At 39.1% G+C, this 22,880-nt stretch overlaps 1 protein-coding gene across 1 annotated transcript in view; it reads left to right on the forward strand.

Moving 5' to 3' along the window:
- The window catches only part of LOC114658915 (complement factor H-like), a 52,730-nt gene that overhangs the window by 10,176 nt on the left and 19,674 nt on the right, over nt 1–22,880 (forward strand). Inside the window, exons 2-6 of the mRNA XM_028811031.2 lie at nt 347–523; nt 2,733–2,838; nt 3,140–3,216; nt 6,152–6,346; nt 13,249–13,425. Of these exons, the coding sequence (XP_028666864.1) occupies nt 347–523; nt 2,733–2,838; nt 3,140–3,216; nt 6,152–6,346; nt 13,249–13,425 (732 nt within the window). The remainder of the gene's footprint in view (nt 1–346; nt 524–2,732; nt 2,839–3,139; nt 3,217–6,151; nt 6,347–13,248; nt 13,426–22,880) is intronic.

The following is a 22,880-nucleotide window of genomic DNA, read 5'->3' on the forward strand; positions in this document are numbered from 1 at the left end:
ATTTTCATTAAAATTTTTGGTATATGGTATAAATGTGATAAAGAATAAAACTAGCCTTGTGGAGAACTTCAGTCTGTTAAGTTGTTTTGTGCTGTGAGGGGCTAAGCCACAATGAACATCTTTAAAGTCAAGTAATTCCTGGACTCTGAAGACACAACAGTAAGTACTGATAAAGCAATATGTGTGCAGATGGCAGTGATGGACTTTTATGTCCCCAGTTGTTCAACAAGTGTGAAATATGTTGGTTCCTTGCAGCAGCCTTTTATGGTCTCTATATCATTTTTCCCCAAAAAACATGTTTCTGCTGCTGACATTTGTACATCTTTTTTTCATCTTGGTATTTCAGGCTGTGATTCCCCGCCACAGGAGAAATCTGCTTTTGTGTCGCTAAACAGTGAGACAACATTTCAAGATGGAGACTTTGTGACGGTCACCTGTCACGATGGGTATAGTTCACAAGGAACCATTAAATACCAGTGTAAGAATAAGACTTGGATCAAAACCAGTGGTGGAAAATGCAGACGTAAGTGAAAAATGATGAAATTTCTTATTTTTCTATGCTTTTCTGTTTAGTTCTCCATGTGTTTGGGATTCTGTATTGTCCAGTATTAGATGTTGCTCCAAAAATCCCAGCTACCAGCACACCCAGATCAGAATTCTGTATAGGCTTTATTCCATATAAGAGGGCCTCACTCCTGACCTATTTGGTCATCTATGCCCCCTTAGAATAGCTGGCACTTCACTGCACATGTTCTGGCATCGCCCCTTCTATTTATTCCTTTGCATCTCTCATATGTCACTTCTTATCTTTTTTTAATTTCTCTTTTACCTTAAACCTTTCTTCTTTTAGACCTCTCTATATCCTTCAATAATTTCATTCAGTCTGAGTTGTCCATGTCATAGAGTCATAGTGCATCGAGTAATTTGAATGAATGTTGTACTAAACCTTCTCAGTTGTTTAAATCCTGTCATGCTGTTGACCCCCATACTGCTTGTTTTCTCTTACCGATACTGTTTTTCATTTCTCTGGTGTGGTTCAATTATGGCCCCTTTCCTCTCCTTTTGTTTGGAGACCAGCTTATAACATAATAATTAGCCCTTGGCTAAAGTTGGGAAAGTGTGAGATACAGAGGAACTGGATGGGTTGGAGTGGGATAGGGTGGGTAAGGTGGGGTTATGCTGGGTTGTTTTACTTTTCTGTCTTTGTCTTTTCTTATATGCCATGTTGTTATTCTGCTATTCTTGTAGAACTCACTCTGGCCACCTCTGCCTTAGACTATGATGGGCTTTCTTCTGTATAACATTAACTTACTAATTAGCTTCCATTGGGAGGCTATAAGAACTTTGGTTGCTATTGTAGCTATTGAAATAATGCACTGGTGATGAACCGAGAATAAATAAATCTAAAAGAAAGGAGTAGAGTAATAGGAGAGCAAGGAATAAGGACAGATAAAATGGTGGAGAGTGTGAAAGCAATTAAGGTCCAAAGAACTGCAACACAGGGACATTCCCAGAACGTATGGAGAAAAGTGCCCTGTACATTAAGGGAAGGCTGGTGACACAGTGGATCAGGAGCTAAACCCATCAATAAACACTTTCTCGGGTAATGATAAACTCTAAGGATAATGTTATATTGAATGTGTTTATGATTTGAATTTCTAGAGGAATTTTTTATGTTTTTCAAAATTGTGTTCCAACACAATGGAGTTGACAGGGATAGATCAGTGATCCATTTATGAGTGACTGGGACAGCTGTAATTATGGAATCAGACCAATACAGCATTGTGATTTGTAAAAAAAAATGAATTTAATGTTGAATAAGTTAGCTTTGAATCCTCTTTATGACAAGATCAAATACGGTCACTGGAGCTATCTCCTATAATATTACGGAGGCCTGCAGTGATGCTTGTGAACCCTAAACAGTGTTTTTCATGGTTCAGTTTTCAACCATCCACCATCTAGGTGAATTAATGTGGGATTAAACACACTAAACACACTAAATAGCAAATACAAAGAAGTAGCATTCATGATTCCTAACTAGCAAGGAAGTTCAGTAATGATGGAATCCAATCATTCGAAAAAAGAACAAATTCTTGACTCGTGTGAGCAGACAAATTGATAGCGAGGGAGTGTGGATGATAGTTGTGACGTTTGCATTTCAGGCCGCAATGACAAAAGGGTCAACACTGAGAAAACACATAAATATTTGCTTTCTTACCTTAACACATTGTATAAATGTTCTTGAACAACACTGGGTGTTTTTTCTAGTAAACTGAATGAAGCCAGAACCGTAACTAGAGCTATCCAATACATTTTGATAGAAAGATTCAAAGGACCTTCTAAGAGGTCAGGAGGACTAAAAAGCAATGTCACATCAAAGGAGCTGAGGTTTTAAAAATCCTGCTAATTGGCCGAATGAGAACACGATGATATGCTTTTAGTGTGTAAGTTGCTTAGGTAAAAGAAAAATGTTGTTAGCTGAGTGCCAGTAGGCTACTTTGTTATGGAAGTGAAAACATTTTAGTTTAAACTACAAAGCTGCTGATTCAATTTCAGCCTACAACTCACTACAAGCCATCACTTAACAAATCAGGGCTCAAACTTTTAGAAATGCACATGTGAATAAAATACAATGTGTATGACACACTTACAGCTACAGTAGAATGATGAGCTATTTAGAAAGCATTTCCCTATCATTCTTATCACTTTTTGTCTGCCATTTCTTATTACAGAAAAGCAATGTGGACATCCTGGTGATATCATGTATGGGTACTTCCAGCTTGTGGAAGGGGATGACTTTGTGTTTGGAGCACAGGTGAAATATTCCTGCAATGAAGGGTATGGTAACCAAATTAAAACTGTCCCTGACCTAAGCTGTCCCTACAATGACCCCTTCCATCATGTAGCCCCCATTACTGCATGGCCTTGAACAACAAAGATTTTATTTTCTATAGTTGGGAACAAATGTATGCTTTAACTTCATAACAATTGATGGCTTGTATAGTCTGAATATTCTAAATGAATGCCTCCTATTTGCTGCTGTGTCATTACAAAAAATTATGTGTGTATTTATATATTAAGTTAAAATTTTCAGTTCTTCAAAGCCAAGATTCTGATAGTTTCTTATATTCTATTTTAGATACATTATGACAAGTCAAATAGATTATCGCGTCTGCCTGTCAGAAGGATGGAGCAACAGTCTTCCACATTGTGAAGGTAAGTGCAACATCTCAACAGCTGGTTATTTTTTTTAATAGTAAAATGATTCTTGCATCATTATTGCCAGTAAAGAATTTCATTTACTGAGGCACTGCATGACTGTAAAACAAATTGTTATCCCAGCTTCCCAACTGTTTTAAACCTTTTGTCCAGTAATATGCAATGAATGAATTAGATGAGTTGTAGACTTTAGTATGTTACAAGAAACGGAGTTAGATGTACCATAGTAGGAATATGCACGCATTTTGAAAAGACACTGTTTTGTAATGTTAGGGTCCTTCGGTGACCCTATTCTCCCCTTTATACTCTTTATTTAAATGTCCCCATATGCCTGCCATAGCCCTCATATGTTACATTACATTTTATATCTATGACCTCATGCAACAAGACTGAAAACCAGAACATGCGGAAAACGTTACACATTTATTTATTTACTTATTATATAATATGAACCAAAATGACGAGAGGAGTTCAAATGAGCGTTGGCAAAATAACAATGAACAGTCTGATTTAGCATAAACCACCCTAATTCAGGATACTCAAAAGAAATGTAAAGATTTACTTCATAAGGTAGAAAGTACATACCGTATATACTCATGTATAAGTCGGGTCTTGAAACCCGAAAAATCCATCATAAAATCAGACCCCGACTTATATGCCTGTTCAAAAATGCAACACTTACATTTTTTTTTTACATCTTCTTGCCTCCTCCAATCTCGCATCAGTTTCTCAGACATATTGAATTTTGTTGCAGAAGCGCAGTTACCAATTTCTTTCGCTATTTCAATGACTTTTGATTTAAAACCAGCTTCATATTTTCTCCTGATCGAATGCTCCATCATAGATAAGAGATGCTCTCACAATAAATAGTGCAAATAGATAGATGCTCTCACTAAATAGTGCAAACATCGATTTAGAATAGTTTGGGTATTACCGTGTGGTCACGTAGGCACAATACATAGAAAAAAAGTCAGTGTGCTCCGTGGTTACTCTCTCAGGTGGGTGTTAGCATATCATAATCTCTTGGACCAATATCGTGAGTTTTCCGCATTCGACTGACATCATAAAATACCAGAAATTATACAATAAAATCAAGTCCCGACTTATCCGCGGGAGAACTTATCCGCGAGTATATACAGTAGTAAAGAATAGTTGTGTCTGATATCTGAAATATTAAAATGTACAGTAAATGTACAGTAAATGTCTAAATATTTACAATTGTAATAGAAATTTGTCATTTTTCACCCTCTGATAGCGGTCCATAGGGTGTAGATTCCTATTAAAAGATCAAAAATAATATTGTATTCTTAATCACTAATCTTGAAATACGTGCTTATGTTTGAAATTTGTCATTTTTATCTATCTGAGAGTGGCTCTTGGAGAGCTAGGACCACTGATAAAGAATCAAATATCAAAAATATTATCGTATTTGTGATCAGCAACCTGAAAATATGACATATTACTGATCCCTATTTTTTTGAAATTTCGATTAATTTTGACCCGTCGTATTTCATTAGGGAGTGAACTCTTGGGGTCGGTTGATGTGGCTTGCACAACGTCAGGTCCTTCTGATCATTTTTACTGAAGACACCTATTAGTTTTTCTTTGTTATCAGGATGTAATTTCCCGCTCAAAATATGGTCCAAAAATGGCCTAAAACTGAGGGTGTTTTGGGTGTAGAGAGCCAACAGTAGGGGTAACCCCAAAATATTTGACCTTATGCATAACTAGGCATCAGGATGAGTCAAACAGTATATCACATATTGGGGTTTTCTCATACTGGTGAGCCAGGAGATGCCACAAATTAATAAAACAAAGTGATTTCCAAGCACTCGTAAGTAATTCTTCTGAACACAATGCAACTTGGGTAATTAAAAGTTAATCTTGCTTAAACTCCTAGGTGGCACATTGTTTCATTAGTCTTTGTTCCGGTATGACCCTTGATCCATCATGGCGTTTGAATGGAGTGGACAATGGCCTGGCCTCCTCCATGGAAAGGAAATGGCAGAAAGAGAAGGACAGAAAGGCAGAGAGACCAAACTTATACTAGTTTCTGTCACACATCATTGACCAATGGGGCGTCATGATACAGAGTGGCCTGCCTGATTCAACAGCCAATCCTAATCAGCTACAGCCCAGAATAAGCTGCCTCCTTACTTCAGACCAGTTCTAGTTTCAGCACATCTCCATTCCATTTCTATGTTAACCTTGATGCCATTTCATCTCAGACTCGCTGGCCAGTTTCAAATGTTTACTTGTCCTTTCCTGGGGGGGGACAGCTCAAAGAAAACTGGTTGCAAGTAGGTTAACGAATGTCCCCAAAATCGACAAATTAAAGCCTCGAACCAGCACTTAAAAAAACGTTTTTCTCAGTGATAGCATTTCAAAAACTTTGGGGAATTCACAATGACTTGCATAAAGAAAACTCTTTTCTCGGAGTCACTAATTAATTCCTAAATGACAATTTACAAACAATTATCAAAATATTAAATATTACAAACCCCATTACAGACCCCAAGAGGGGTTGGGGCTCATGCTATCTACTATATTCTTCACCAGTTGCCCATCAAAGCCCCTGTTACAGTAGTAATCATCCACTACTCCTTCCATGTAGCTCTCATCATATTCAAGTTATTGTCTGTTTTTTGTCTGTTTTTTACCTGCATTTTTTATTACTCTTTAATTTAATATTTTTTGCTGCTGGAGTATGTGAATTTCCCCCTGGGATTAATAAAGTATCTATCTATCTATCTATCTATCTATCTATCTATCTATCTATCTATCTATCTATCTATCTATCTATCTATCTATCTATCTATCTATCTATCTATCTATCTATCTATCTATCTATCATCTGTCATTGTATATGTAGCTGTTACTGTCTGACCCTCTTTATTACATTTACATTTTCGATTATGGTTTTTGTTCTCAGTACAACGATGTATGCCTGAAAAGGCAGTGGCTGGGGTATTGATCAACAGTGGCAGGTTTGCAGTCGATGAAGCAGTTCCATACGGAAATGTCATAAAATTTCAGTGCAGTTCTCCAAAACTCATGTTGAAGGGGGCATCAGAGATATTTTGCAAAGGAGATGGAACGTGGAGTGCTCCATATCCAACATGTGAAGGTAATGTCAGTAAACATTTATTTTATTTCTAAGAGAACACCATGTTCTGCACTGTTGGCATCAACCTGGAGCTCTGTTCCAGCTCCTTCTTCTTTATTGTGTTGTTCTTCCCCTCTTTAAGTTTCTTTTGTTCATTGTTGTCAAGTATGCCAGTCACCTGAGATTTGATAACAGGGCATACTCTGATCTTAAAATCTTTGTACTGTGTAGTGGCCTTCCTCTTAAGACTTCTTGTTTCAGGGTTCACCCCTTTTCATTTTGCTTCTGGGCTTGTTAAAGGCTAGGTTGGTGGTTTCCAGAGTGCCAGAGCAATAATCCAGATGTACCTCAAAATCACACAATAATTAATCAAGTCAGTGGTTTTTGGATATGAATGCTACTGGTACCCAGTGCTACTGGTGTTGAATGTGAGCGCCGAGAGGGCACAGCAAAAGCAATTTGAGTTAGAAAGATAACATGTAGAGTATGTTATTACAGCATTTGGGGGCTGGAAGTCGTGGGTAGCTATTGTGTAGGTATTCCTTTGGCCTTTACTTCAGAAAACACAATGTCTCACTTATTGAAATACACTCAATTGACTCCACAATAATGGTGTTTTAGTTCCTGTCTGGGAGCTTAGGCCCGTATTCATCAAGCGCAACAAAATTTCTCTAAAAGTCTGACTAGGATAACAAGTTGTCCTAACTCAGAGTATGACATAAGAAGAATTTACAAAGCATCCTACTCCCAATTCCAGCAAGGCACAGGGTGCCACATTTGAAAATGAGTGACATCACAATTTTACGGCACCCCTTGTTATAAATTGCCACACATGATGACATTTTGTAGCTTTCTGATACTAATACTAAGGCATTACCCCAAAGATAATAATAATAATAGTAATCAAAGTCAGGGGGAAAAGAAGAAGAACAAAAACATAATAAGGTAGGACACTGTGCTAAGCTGTTTGTAAATGCTGCCAAAACATCAAGAGTAATATGGTAACGAGCACCAAGATGGTGAGACACACACACATGAAATGAGAGTTAAGCCTCATAACGGGCGTGTTTGTTCAACAATGAAAGATCCATAGCCATACTTTCAGAAGAATCACCGTCCTGCTTTTATGGCCTTGAGAAACACCTCATAAAGTAACAGTTACTGAAGATTCATAGCTATAAATCGTGCTCAGTTTTCCAGTGTTCCTAACACTAGAATCCCTGAAGCCTACGAAAAAAGTCATAATGCCAGGCCACTTTAAATTCCTTCACACCTCTCCATCAGTGTCTTTGTTTTGCAAATGTGTCGATCAGCACTGGCAGCAGGCAGCCTGCTATCCCACCCCACCCAACCCACCGACGCAGCTAAAGGTCTCCCAGTTCAAGTCTGTTTATCTGGGAGTGAGGTGTCTGGAATTGTATAAAGTAAATAAAATATTGTTATTTGGAACACATACACTTCATGTGTGTTCCTTGTCTACAACGATCTGCCTGCTGCCAGTGCTGATCGATACATTTGCAAAACAAAGGCACTGATGGAGAGGTGTGAAGGAATTTAAGGTGGCCTGGCATTATGACTTTTTTCGTAGGCTTCAGGGATTCTAGTGTTAGGAACACTGGAAAACTGAGCACGATTTATAGCCATGAATCTTCAGTTACTGTTACTTTATGAGGTGTTTCTCAAGGCCATAAAAGCAGGACGGTGATTCTTCTGAAAGTATGGCTATGGATCTTTCATTGTTGAAAGGAGGGAATTTAAAGATGGCCCGTCATTACGACTTTTTTCATAGGCTTCAGGGATTCTAGTGTTAGGAACACTGGAAAACTGAGCACGATTTATAGCCATGAATCTTCAGTTACTGTTACTTTATGAGGTGTTTCTCAAGGCCATAAAAGCAGGACGGTGATTCTTCTGAAAGTATGGCTATGGATCTTTCATTGTTGAAAGGAGGGAATTTAAAGATGGCCCGTCATTACGACTTTTTTCATAGGCTTCAGGGATTCTACTGCTAATCGTCTTCCAGAGTCATGTGCTGTGTCCCTCCCTGTGATCCTTTCATCTCTTCTGCAAGGATTTATTTATCCAGTGCTCTACGAGTTTCTGACTGCCTTCTAGAGCATTCCCCGGTGTATAATGTGTAAAACAAGTACTCCAGGTGTTTGTGAAATCCAAAGTTCAGTGTACCTGTGTGACATTTCACTGTCTATCATCTATCCAGACCCGCCTATCTTCAGGGTTCTATGTGGGCTACTTCAAAAGAATTTGACCACCTGTGTGTTGATACTGCAATTCACATACTGTATGTGTGTTCATCCACACTTGGGGTAATGATCGGTAGGCACATACTGATTTACATGCATGTAGCTTGCTTTAATATTTACCCATAGGAAATCTTGGGGAAATGTGTGAATCTAAGTGTTACCTCATGTGTTGAAAGGGCATTCAAAGTTTGGTGTAAAATTGGAGAAATGGTTAGTTTTGATATACCCAAATCACTGCTATTGCAAAGCTGCATTTTCCCTGTGCCAAAAAAGTAACGTTAACAACATTTTCATTTCATCTGACACTGCATGGCTCCTCCGTGTAGACGGATTGATCACATAGTGTAAAATATTTGTTATGAATATTATTCCATCTCTGTCAGTTCAATATCTTTTTTGAGTTCATTGTTGTCAAACATTTCTAAAACATTTCACCTTTCCTGGAATGTCCCGTGCTGTGCCAATCTATTCTTCTGGAAGCTCTAAGCAAGACAGGACAGCTCATGAGTTTTGATAAATCCTGGTGGAGTCATGAGTAGTTTACTAAATTAGAAGCATCACTCTTAAAAATAAAGGTGCCAAAGCGGTTCTTCAGAGCGATGCCATAGAAGAACCACTGTTTGGTTCCCAAATGAACATTCCACATGAAGGTTCCAGAAAGTACCTTTTATTTACATCCATAGCAGATTCCATAAATCACAGTGAATAGATGATAACAGATTTGTGAAATACCAATGTGTTCACAATTTTAAAATGACTCTTGCTTCCTCTAATATCAGACACAGTTCAGGTTTTCTTGACCTGTTAGTATCCTGCTAGGCAGCTTACAATACAATAAGGATTTCTGTTTTATCCACATATTAAGAACTTTTTCAAAGCCTAAAAAACCAATTTAACACGCAAAGAACCCTTCCCAGAATTAAAAGGTTCTTTGCCAGGCAATGACTCTAGGTTAGGTTAGGTTAGGTTTCTTTATTTAGTCATGTTTACACAGGAAAACATGAAATGTGCCTTCTCAGTTGCATCTAATAACATGTAACAGACAGAATGAAATAAAACAGACAAATAGAAATAAGAAAGGTTAAGGTAAGGCAGTTAGATAAAACATATTTATACCAAAAAAAAAAAAGGTAACAGGATATATATCAAAACTTTAAACATTATCTCCGATATTTCTTATTGAAAAGTCGTATGGCACTAGGAAGAAAGGAGTTTCTGGAGCGATTTGTGTGGGTTTTCAAAGCAACTATCCTTCCTGATTTACTGAAGTTTAGTTCTACATGTAATGGATGTCTGTCATCAGTTGAGATGATTTCCAGTTTCTTTAGCATTGCCCTCTGACACACACTAGTCAAATCATCTACATCAGCCCCAATAACTTTAGCTGCATACTTTGTAATCTGCTGGAGCTTTTTTGAGTTTTGGTTTGTCAGACTATTAAACCAGGCAATGAAACTGAAAGTGATCACGGACTGGATCAGACTACGATAGAAGGACAACATGAGGTCCTTGTCTACTTTAAATAGTTTGAGTTTATGGAGGAGAAATAAGCGCTGGTTGCATTTAGAAAATAATTTTTTTTTCTATTTGTATTCCAGTTAAGATTGTTATCTAGGTAAGTTCCTAAGTATTTATATTCATTCACTATTTCTACCTCCTCTCCCAGAACTACAATAGGTGAACATACAGATTTCTGTCTCTTAAAATCAAATATCATTTCTTTGGTCTTTTTTACATTCAGAGTGAGAGAGTTTTTATTGCACCAGTTTACCATACAGTCCACTTGATTTAGATAGTGGCTTTCATTCTCCCCAGATATGCATCCTATGATCATGGTGTCATCCGCATACTTAATAATGGAGCAATGGTCATTGTTCTGTCTCAGGTCACTTGTGTACAGAGTAAACAGTAATGGTGATAAGACACACCCCTGTGGACTTCCTGTGTTTGAATGAAGAGCTTTTGAAAAAGTGTCCTGAACTTTAACTGTCTGTGAACGATTTAAAAGAAAGTTTTGAATCCATAGTGTGATAAATGGGTTTACATTCATACTGTTTAATTTCCCAATCAGTATATGAGGCTGTATAGTATTGAACGCTGAAGAAAAATCCAAAAATAGTGCTCTGACATATGAACCAGGCTGATCAAGAAAGGTATAGATTTCATGTAAGATAACAAGCAGAGCATCTTCCACACTTCTGTTTGCACAATAAGCAAATTGATTGTTGTCTTGAAAAGACTTTGTCTCTGTCATTAAAATGTTTTTCACCAAGTGTTCAAAGCATTTCATTGGAATAGATGTAAGTGCCACTGGTCTGTAATCATTTAAACAGCTTGGCCTAGAAACCTTAGATACAGGGGTAATGATTGATTGTTTCCACAGATTTGGTACAATACCACAGGTCAGAGACCAGTTAAAAAGCAAATGAAAAACTGGGGAGATCTGCTTAGATCAAGACTTTAAGAGCCGACCTGATATGCCGTCTGGTCCCACTGCACTGTTTATTTTGGCCTTCCGCAAGCCTTTTTCCACTTCAGTTAAACTGAACCCAATCACAGCAGAATTCCTGGACTCTATGAGGAACCACACAGTTCAGTAAAATGCCCTTAAAGAACCGTTATTTTTAAGAGTGACTGATAACATGTTTTTACTCCTAGTCCTAAGAGAAGGCCCAAATTTGCATCACTCTGAGATTTTTGAGCCGAGTAGGACCATTTTCCTTCTCTGAGAGGCTTGATAAATATGGGCACAGGTTGCAAGCCAATCAGTGAGGGTGAAGTGCTGCTGTTCGTCCGCTTTTTCACATGTCGGTGTTGTCACACAGCTCTCCCTCCTTGTGTGCGAGCTCCATCCATGTTTGGTTCACTGAAATGATTTGATTCTTTAGTGAAAAAAGAAAACATTGATATTGTAATAACATATTGCTTTTGGCTCCCTTTTTATCCCCTGCTCACTTTGCTCACAATACTCCTCAGGCACTGCATGTGTCCTATTACAGACTGGGAATTTCAACCTGTTTTCATGAAGGGGGATTGGCAGAAAATCTACAGGTACAATCCATTGAATCATTACAGAGAGACTTGGACAGCATACAGGCTTGGGCAGATTTATGGCAGATGAAACTTAATGTAAGTAAAGGTTTGAATACACAATGGGAGGTCTGAAAATCAAAAGTACAACTTATGAGAAAGATTTAGGAGTCGTAGTGGACTCGACACTATCAACTTCCACACAATTTTCACAAGCCATTAAGATGGCTAAAATAATGTCATGTTATATAGCACCATGATGGGAGGGGTACAAGTCATAGGAGTTTCTGTTCAAACTTTATAACACACTGGTGAGGCCTCATCTGGAGTACTGTATGCAGTTTTGGTCTCCAGGCTACAAAAACAGCACTAGACATAGCAGCACTAGAAAAGGTCCAGAGAAGAGCGAATAGGCTGATTCCAGGGCTATAGGGGTTGAATTATATAGGAAAGACTAAAAGAGATGAGCCTTTACATTTTAAGGCAGGGGTGGGCAAATTCATTCCTGGAGGGCCGCAGTGGCTGCAGGTTTTTGTTCCAACCCAATTGCTTAATAAGAAGCCCTTATTGCTCTAGAAACACTTCTGCTTCATTTTAGTTATCTCTCTCATTAAGATTATGAACCCTTATTGCTTATTTACGTCTTAAACAGCTGCATTCTTGGTTTTTAATTGCTCCTTATTAGCAATAAGATGCAAATGACAAAAGAAACCAGCAGTTATCCATTTTGCTTGTTACCCTTTACACCTGTGTGTATTTATCGTGCACTATTTGGTTTAATTAAATACTTGGAAGGAATGAGAAGAGAAAAAAGTGAAGGATTGAGAATTACCCATCCGTTTTACACTTCAAAGTATTTGGATGATATCCTTAGAATGGAAAAAAAATCTAGGATATGAGAATGACTTGACATAGCAGAGTTAAAGCACTAACAAGCCATGAAATGTAATTATTGGCAAGGATTGTTTTCTAATTAAGCAACTGGGTTGGAACAAAAACCTGCAGCCACTGCGGCCCTCCAGGAATGAATTTGCCCACCCCTGGTTTAAGGAAAAGGAGATTAAGAGGAGACATGACTGAAGTGTTAAACACAATGAAAGGAATTAGTCCAGTGGATTAAGACTGGAGTTTTAAAATGAGTTCATCAAGAACACAGGGGCATAGTTGAAAACTTGTGAAGTGTAAATTTCACACAAACATTAGGAAGTTTTTCTTTACGCAAAGAACGATAGACACTTGGAATAAGCGACCAAGTAGTGTGGCAGACAGTAAGACTATAGGGACTTTCAAAACTCGACGTGATGTTATTTTGGAAGAATTAAGTAGACAGGACTGGCAAGCTTTGTTGGGCTGAATGGCCTGTTCTCATCTAGAGTGTTCTAATGTTCTAAAAAGGAGTAAGGCAACAGTGCTAATATTTGTTCCACCATGCCATCCCAAGCCATTATAAGTGTTGGTCATTTTGTGTGGAATTTCTACACTTTCCCTTGGTTGGCATTTGTTTTTTCTCAGGGTGCTCTGGTTTTCATCTGACAAACCCCTTCAGTCTAAACTGGCATGGTGCCTAGAGAAGGTTTTATAATGCATTAATAGTTTAATTCACTGATTTCTTGTTTTTTATTTATTATTTAGAACCAAAGTGTACACCACCACCTGACATACTCAACGGAAATGTTAAGCAGAAGAAAAAGCCTTCCTATGCTAACATGGAAACAGTGGAGTATACCTGCGATGAAATGTTCCTCCTTGAAGGATCTAAAGTTATAACTTGTAATAATGGGATATGGACATTAATACCAAACTGTAAACGTAGGTCTATGAATTATTTTCTAATATATGTATTCTTATTTAAAAATATCAGCAATACTTTTTGGCTTAATTCAAGGTGATTAGTTACTTACATATGCTTTTATTTCTTTCATCCATATTTAAAAACAAGTGATTTAAAAAGAACTTTTGCACAAGCTAGAAGATCTTTTGTTTAATTGTTGACCATCATGGTGTCTCTCCATTCCCACAGTGATGCCAAGGGAGGCCAGTCTTTACAGAAATGGTGAATTTATTACAGTGCAAATCTCACACTGGAGTGAACCCAAAGTTGTAACAACCGCAAAATACGGGAATGCGCTTCCTACACTTCACACCCGAACTGGGGAGTGGACGATGTTCGAAGGTTACAATAGCATTACCATATTCAGTCCCTGGTCCCTCTTGACCTATGCACCCCTTAAATACTTAGCAAAAAATAAAGCGCAACAGGAAGTGGGACTAATATTAACATTTGCTGTTAAATTTACTTGCCCGGTGCCTGAGTGCTCATTAGTGAACCCCTTCCCCAGACGCCTTCCCCAGCGCCCAAATCCTAACCCCCGGTTTGACATAGATAATAAAAAAAGTAAATAATAAAAAAAAAACTGCTCTCTGAGAACACAAAAGAAAGATGTAACTTAGTCCATAATATAAGAAAACATGAAACCCTGCAGTTCAGTTCCTCCCGTATGGCAGGAGGAAACACAACAGTCCTTTGGCGACACGGCTTCTCCACGGATGAAGAAGAATGCAAACTCAGGGATCCGACTCACCATACGGGAGCACCTGGAGAACACCAGTACCTGGCCTCTTCTCGGGGATTCGTCACTTGATTATTTCTTCGGGGTGGCCACCCACCAAAGCTGACGTCCCTGGGTGAAGTAAGATTCTGAACAATTCTTTGAGCGTGGATAGTCGCTGCGTTGCCTTCAGCCTTATCCTTCAGCCTTATCCTTCCTTTTTCCCCTCCTCCTTGATCCGCCATTCCCCTTAAAAAGAAAAAGTTTCCCGCCTAAAATCCTTGCCCCTCTCGGTCGTTATGGAAACCACACGGCGGCAACAGGCAGCTGGAAAATTTACTCGGGCGAGATCTTCCCAGACAGGGACGTCAACAACGGTGCCTGAAGGGCTATTCAAAACACCCTTCCAGCCAACATTATAAAGTGACGGATAATCCAGAAGGCCAACCCGACTGTCCGTTATGTAGCCTTGCTACAAATTAATGACATAAGTAACAAACCCAGAACATCTGCTGTTTCTCTGGGGGTCCCTGAACAATCTTTTGTTCACCTGAAAAACCACCAAACATTCCTGGTCTCTCTGCTTTCCCGCCTCATTAATCTCTGGACAATGAGAGACTGATGAATGCTGTTCTGTTGCTCACCACAATCATTTACTGCTCTTCCATGAGTTTGGTTTTAGCCATGTTTTGGATCACTTTCATCTAAGCCATCCTCGATCGGGGCAGTCCTACTTTTTCTTCAGAAACACCAAGCCACAGGTTTCCTCTAGCTGGTCTTTACACTTTAAAAGTTAGAGGCCTCATGTATAAATTCTTCCTTAGATCCCACACTAAAAGTTTGCTCATGTTTCAAAGGAAAAAACAGCACAGACTCCAAAAAAATCAGCTTTTTAAAACATTAAGTAGGCCAGGTGCCACGCCAAATTCCTTTATAAATCTCAGATCGACTTAAAACAATGTGCACACACACAGCTTTCAGTTACTTCCCATTACCACTCAATCATTTATGGCTTACAAAATGCTTGTATTTCAATATTCATGATCTAATCCTCATATACATTTGGCCATGTGCCCGACTGATGTCTTTACTACAAACACAGAAAACGAAACTTGAGTGAAGGACAAGTTTTGGGTCATTCGTGCTCTCTTCTTGGCCTGTCACATTTTTGTGCATCACATATTAGTTGTACATTAATAGAAAGTAAGTACAAATTCATTCTGTGACGGTGCCTTTATCACAAAATGGGTGTAGTCCAAGCCTGAGTCACACTCGGGGCTAACGCCAAGGAGGTTAAAAACAATAAAACACACAAAATCGGCATTAAAACGATAAAAAAAGTATAAATTATTCACTGCTCTTGTGTGACCTGCAAAAAACTTCTATTTTTACTGAGTTTTGCGATTATGAAATTGCATGTGAAATGAGACTCGGCTGTTTCATTCATCCTGCACACTTGTCTAAAAGGCACCTGCCTTAATTTACTAAACACGCACGGTGCAAACTCAAAAGACATTTACAAACATGGTACCTGCGACCGACACCTTAATAACATTCCAAGAAAACTTTACAAATGACAATCAATATTCAGAAAATAGAAAATGTGAAAATCCATAAAATGAAAACTAATATCATGTAGAGACATGCAGTTTTGAAATGCGCAAGCGTCGGCTTGATTCTCAGAGGTTCACAGCACGGTGCTGTGGTGCAAACTGTGTTGTGCGAAATTTGAAACTGTTCAAAAGGGAAATAGTTTCTAGCATTCTTGAAGGCAGTTAATAAATGAATGTGTGTGTAATTCTTAGGGTTCATATGTAATTCATTTTTTGTATTGTTATTGGGGTGTTGGTTACACTTTGATAACGAGAACCAAACTTGTGTTGTACTGCTGAGTAGCTCCACACTGAGCAGCACCCATTTCATGACACACACCCACATTCCCAGACAGGTAGCAGAATAATTTAAAAATATTTGCGATCTTTTGTCCTATGTGTACCTTCACCGCCTTTCCACTATATTTGAGTGTGTGTGAACATTTCTTCCCCACTGCTTCCTCAGTCGATTGCGTTCCCATAAAGCCTCAGATTTTTGTCATTATTTTTGAGGCACTTTTCTCGCCTCCTATCTGGTTTTAAACTTTCAGTCTTTGAAGCCGACTCAGACAACGTGTATTTTTCCCCTTTATTGACGTCTCTTCAAGGGTGCTCCTTCTATCAAGTGTGTTCCCATAAAGCCTGCTTCTCAGACTCCCATTGTTTCCGAAGCACTTTTCTTGCCTCCTGTCCGGTTTTATAATTGCCTTCTTTGAAGGCGACTCTGTCAGTTTGGGTCTTACACTTTTACTAACGTTTCTTCACTGGCACCTCCACTCACAAGCATGTTCCCGTAAAGCCTGCCTCTCAGTCTTTGTCATTATTTTTGAGGTACCTTTCTTACCTCCCGTCCAGTTTTATATTTTCAGTATTTGAAGGTGACTCTGTCAGTGTGTGATTTTACTCTTCCTCGTATGTGTCGCACTCGCACTTCCTGTTTTGATTGCATCCCCAAAGCCAAACTGACCAATCAGATTGTTCAGAGGGACTGGACACACAGACCTTAGTGCTTTATTATAGAGCAAATTATTTTACTGTTAATAGCTGAATAAACATAACATTATATTTTTCATGTCATGTTGGAACGCATTGCTTTGCATTTATTTATTTATTTTAAATTATCATTGCTATTTTCTTCAGTAGTTTAATGGCAGCAGCCATACTGTTTATGGTAACAATGCCCATAACAGGAAGCATGAGAATGATGGGTAACGTCATGTTGGGGTGTTATAGCATCATTCCTCTAATTCAATTAAGATAATCTGAGAGAAATTGGATAATTATTCTTAACTGTTATTTTGTTTAATTTGTGATAGAAAATACTGGTCTTAAACCACCATCTTTTTTTTCAACAAAGCCCACTCCTATCAGACTATTAGGCAACACTATAAAAACCCTTCTCCAAATTCTCACAAATACATTTTTCCATAGCCTCACTTTCAGGTTTAGACAGGACTTAAACTTTCCCCTTCGGAAGAAGACCATCATGCAGTAAGTCGATATGCACATTGTCTAATGCCAAAGCTCTACTAAAGACATCCTGCTAAATCTTGCAACAAACAATAAAAGAGTGCAAATCTTCCTGTAGTCAATTATGTTTGCAAAAGGTACTTCACTGAGCAAATTTCTGTCTTACTTCAGTCAATATGGGGATTATGCTGTTTAAGATAAGGAATTCCAAGGGTAATCAGAGAGAATTGGTGAGATTATTTCAAAACAATGTAATGACTTCAGAATGCAAAAAAAGGAGTGTAAGAGGTGGTGAAATGTATTCAAGAAATTCTCTCAAATAGGGTTCCCATTTATAGAGAGAACTCATAGACAGTATTGGTAGTATTGGTATTTTTTAAAAGTTTAATTCATGAAGATGCGAGGAGCTTATAAAATTCTCTGCAGCTCCAGAATTAATTAGAGCAGCCCTATTTGACCTATTCACTGCTATTGGTACCACAAATAGATTCTTAAATTAAGATGGACTGTCCACAGTGAATTTCTCACATGTATCTGACAATAGATAACAGATACATGAAAAGAGAGATGACACTTTTCGTCCCAAGAGGGAAATTTATCTTTTTGCTGAAGCTTAAAAAATATTATAACAAAGAACATCAATCTCCCTCAAATATACACAAAGTACGAGGGGCGTTCAAATATAAGCAGGAATTTATAAGCTACATTTTATATATTGAATACAATGAAATGGCATACACTATTTTTCTATGTAGTCTCCTGCCACTGCAATCCACTTGTTCCAGCACTCAGGAAACTTCTTAATCCCTGAAGAGTAGAAGTCTTTTGACTGCATGTTGATCCATTCTTGCACAACGTCAATAACCTCCTCATTCGACTTTAATTTCTTCCCTAACTAAAAATTTCTTAAGTGGACCGAAGAGATGATAGTCCCTCTCTGAATGATTTGCACCAATCATACACTCTAGACTGAGACAGAGAGACACTCATCCTCAAACTGATTTTTTAAGTCTCCAATAAATCTGAGATGGAATGACTCCTTCATTTGTCAAAAATGTAATAATAATTTGCTGCCTAACACTACTGTGTACCTCCTGCTCCGACATGTTGATTACAACTGACAGGAAGGGGAGAAAGAGCAGCTAGCACTACTAACGACAAGTTCATATGTGTGTGTGTTTGTCCAATGAGTCAGGTCTACCTTACACTCTTTTTAAGACAGAATATGAAAATTCCTGTTTATAATTGAACACCCCCTCCTATTACAAAATACAGAAAACATCTGACTTGGCTAATAACAGAGCATTCCCGGTGAGGAATTATGCAGATGTATTGTTGTCAATATAAAGGAGCCCCAAGCAGAATTTTTTGACCCACTTCTGCTGAATAAGTGTCGGTGTGTCAAAGAGAGGATGTGCAGCATTGTTCATAATGACACTCAGTTTTGTTTTCATTCTCACCCTCATTACTACTCAAATGCACAGAGTAACTTAAGTACATATCCGAGTATCTTCTTCAATTACATGACTCAATTGTTTGTTCTGCTTGTGTGCAGAAGTCCTTCCTGCCTTCCACTCCAAGTGAATACACTTCTCGAGTCTCTGTTTGGTGATTCACTATTTAACTAAAATATAAAAACATTTCAGAACAAATTTACTGGTAGCCCTGAGAATTTTTGAAGATCTCAATTAGGCGTCTGCATACCTTTCTCTTTCTCCTGGTCTGCCAGAATAGAACACAGTCTTTGTCCTTAGATGTATTTAGATGTTCTTCTTCTTCTTCTTCCAGCTGCTCCCGTTAGGGGTTGCCACAGCAGATCATCTTCTTCCATATCTTTCTGTCCTCTGCATCTTGTTCTGTTACACCCATCACCTGCATATCCTCTCTCAACACATCCATAAACCTTCGTTTAGGCCTTTCTCTTTTCCTCTTCCCTGGCAGCTCTATCCTTAGCATCCTTCTTCCAATATACTCAGCATCTCTCCTCTGCACATGTCCAAACCAACGCAGTCTCGCCTCTCTGACTTTGTCTCCTAACAATCCAACCTGAGCTGACCCTCTAATGTACTCATTTCTAATCCTATCCATCCTCGTCACACCCAATGCAAGTCTTAGCATCTTTAACTCTGCCACCTCCAGCTCTGTCTCCTGCTTTCTGGTCAGTGCCACCGTCACCAACCCATATAACATAGCTGGTCTCACTACCGTCCTGTAGACCTTCCCTTTCACTCTTGCTGATATCCGTCTGTCACAAATCACTCCTCACACTCTTCTCCACCCATTCCACCCTGCTTGCACTCTCTTTTTCACCTCTCTTCCACAATCCTCATTACTCTGTACTGTTAATCCCAAGTATTTAAACTCATCCACCTTTGCCAACTCTACTCCTTGCATCCTCACCATTCCACTGACCTCCCTCTCATTTACACACATGTATTCTGTCTTGTTCCTACTGACCTTCATTCCTCTCCTCTCTAGAGCATATCTCCACCTCTCCAGGGTCTCCTCAACCTGCTCCCTACTATCGCTACAAATCACAATGTTAACAGCAAACGTCAGGGGTGCCCACACTTTTTCGGCTTGCGAGCTACTTTTTTAAAATGACCAGGTCGAAATGATCTAACTACATTAAAAATGCTATATATATATATATATATATATGAGTATACTTTATACATAAAATTTATGTTGTTGTACCTTTCATAACTGAATAACCCTTATGGCACAATAACAATTCAATACATTTATGGTCATTACAGTATTTGGATTTAGTAATCTTCATGTGGGAAAAGGCTGACTCGCATAAATAAGTAGAGCCGAATAATGCAGTCAAGGAGGTAGCACATTTCCTCATGTTTGGGTACTTTTCCTTTGTGAGTGTCCATGAGCCCCATACTTCAGCTGAATGTCATCCTGTAGTGTCAAAATCTCATCCTCCACTATAGGGGAGTTTTAGGTGAAACAGTGTTGCAATTTTTGATGCGGGTAAATCCCCCTCAACATCTTCCCTAAATGGATAGCACTTAAATGTAGCGATTGACTCAAGTAAAGCTGAGTCTTGAAACCGTCTGTCAAAGTCTGACAGACAATTTTCAATCTGCTCTGTGTAGCGTATGCTGTCAAGTTGTGCATACGCCTTCCATTGAGTCTCCAGCTCTGACGCAAGGTTTTGGATGTTCCCCAAATCAAGGCGCTGCAGCTTTGAGTACAGATGTTGCATTTTTCATTTGAAAGCATTAACTGAGCTAATCATATTGACCATGGTTTTCTCTTTTCCTTGCAGCTGTAAATTATGCTCATTCAACATGTTGGTCAGATTGGAAAAAAAATGCCAAGTCTAGCAGCCATTGATCGTTAAGTCGCTTGTATTCTGCATGTTTAATGACAAGGAGAAACTCCTTTTTCTCTCAGCAGGAATTTCTCCCTAACCTTCTGCCTCAACGAAGGCCTCTTTTATCATCTCTCCATCTTGGAAGGACTTCTTATGCTTAATGATCGAGTGACTCATCCAGAACGATGCTTCGGTTTGTCTGCCTTTGCTTTTGAATTCAGCCAAGTGAAAAATGACGGCCGTCCTATTAACTGCAATTTTAGTTCCCTCTCCTTTCTCTTTCTGAGCTTTTCAGAAGGAAGTCAAATTTCGTAGTTTTTATGAACAGTTCGAAAGTGCCTTTCCACATTTTCCTTCTTTGGAATAGCAATGATAGATTGACAGGTCAGACAAACGCACTTCGATTGTGACATTGTAAGAAAAAAAAATCCTCTTCCAATTCCACATCCAGCCCATACCCTCGCCAACAACTATTTTTTTTTTTAAATCCCTTCTTTAGTCGATATAAATTGGAAGGCTAACTAGATCACTTAGATAGCCAGAGTTTTGCAGTAGTTCACGCGTTTGATCGTGTGTGCGGGATGACCAGTGTGTTAGAAGAAAAGAGATCTCAGACTGGCCGCCCTGTATGTCAATCAAGTGGCAAATGCCATAGGGAGGATATATGATAGACTAACATTTAAAAAAATTTTTTTTGAATGTAACGCAATCTACCTGCACTACCTTTTCAATCTACCGATTGATTGCGATCGACGTATTGGGCACCCCTGGTAAACATCATAGTTGACGGGGACTCCTGTCTAATCTCGTCTGTCAACCTGTCCGTCACCATTAATAATAATAATAATACATTTTATTTATATAGCGCCTTTCCCATGCTCAAGGCACTTACAGAATATAAGAAAGAACGGCAGAGTATACCGTATATAGCAGTGTACAAACCAGATAAATAAATAAAGAAGATTATGACAATGAATTCAGAGAAAAAGCCTAACAGACAACATAATTGATGGTCTAGCACACACACACAGGTTACATGAGCATCTTGACAGAGAAGTAAACTGAGAGAAGGGTGATAGAGTCAAGTAGAGCTAAAAGCCTTCCTGAACAGATGGGTTTTGAGTTGTTTTTTAAAAGAATTCATGAAGTCAGCTGATCTGATTAATTTCGGTAGGTCATTCCAGAGTCTGGGCGCTATACAGCTGAAGGCCTTGTCACCCATGGAGTGAAGATTAGTGAGGGGTACAACAAGATTGCCAGAATCAGAGGACCTTAGTGGGCGGGCAGGCACATAGTGATGGAGAAGGTCACTGATGTAGTTTGGCACGAGGTTATTTAAGGCTTTGTAGGTTATTAGTAGGATTTTATATTCGACTAGCAAAATACCCGCGCTTCGCAACGGAGAAGTAGTGTGTTAAAGAGGTTATGTAAACATATATATACATAAACATATATACTTATATATACATATCTACATATACACATATCTACATATCTACATATATATATACATATACACATCCACATATATATACATATATCAACATATATATACACATACATATACACACATACATACATACACACACACACATATATATATACACACACATACAGACACATATATCTATCTATCTATTGTAGCAGATGTAGCGTTTGTCCACCTCTCGAACCCTCAGGTACCACTCTTCAGACCAGGTGAAAGTACAACAATATTTTATTTTATTATTGTACAGTGCACCAAGCACTCTCCTCACCACACTCATATACACAATAATCCTCTCTCAATAAACAATCCTCCACTCCCAGACACTTAGCCCACCTTCCTCCCAGCTCAGCTCAGTGTTCTGGGCTTCCCAGAGTCCTTTTATAGCTCCTGACCCGGAAGTGGTTCTAAGCACAACCCACAAGTCCATTTCCTTCCGGGTCAGGGCAAACAGTCCTCTTCTTTATCCCGGGAGCACGTCACTTCCTCCAGTCACATGACTGATATGCACTCCCGGGTTATAGGGCATGCCAGAGTCCACTAGCCCCCCTACAGCGACTCCTGGCGGCCTCCAAGGTATCCAGCAGGGCTGTGTCACAACACTACAAAGTCCATGAGGCCCTGCTGGAACTCGGGGCACAACTATGCTGTCCGGAGGGCTCCTCCTAGCGGCCTGGGGGTGGCGACCGGAGTCCATAGCCGGTCGTCTGTCACAGTCCCTCCCCCTTAGCGACGACCAGTGGGGCGGAGCGTTGATTCCCGCGAGGTACGTCCTCCTCCAGGAGGACGCGAGATCCGGGCCGTGGTTCTGCTGTCTAGATCCCCCAGCGAACCTT

Source organism: Erpetoichthys calabaricus, chromosome 10 (genome assembly GCF_900747795.2).
Source record: "Erpetoichthys calabaricus chromosome 10, fErpCal1.3, whole genome shotgun sequence".
NCBI classification, from domain to species: Eukaryota; Metazoa; Chordata; class Cladistia; order Polypteriformes; family Polypteridae; genus Erpetoichthys; species Erpetoichthys calabaricus.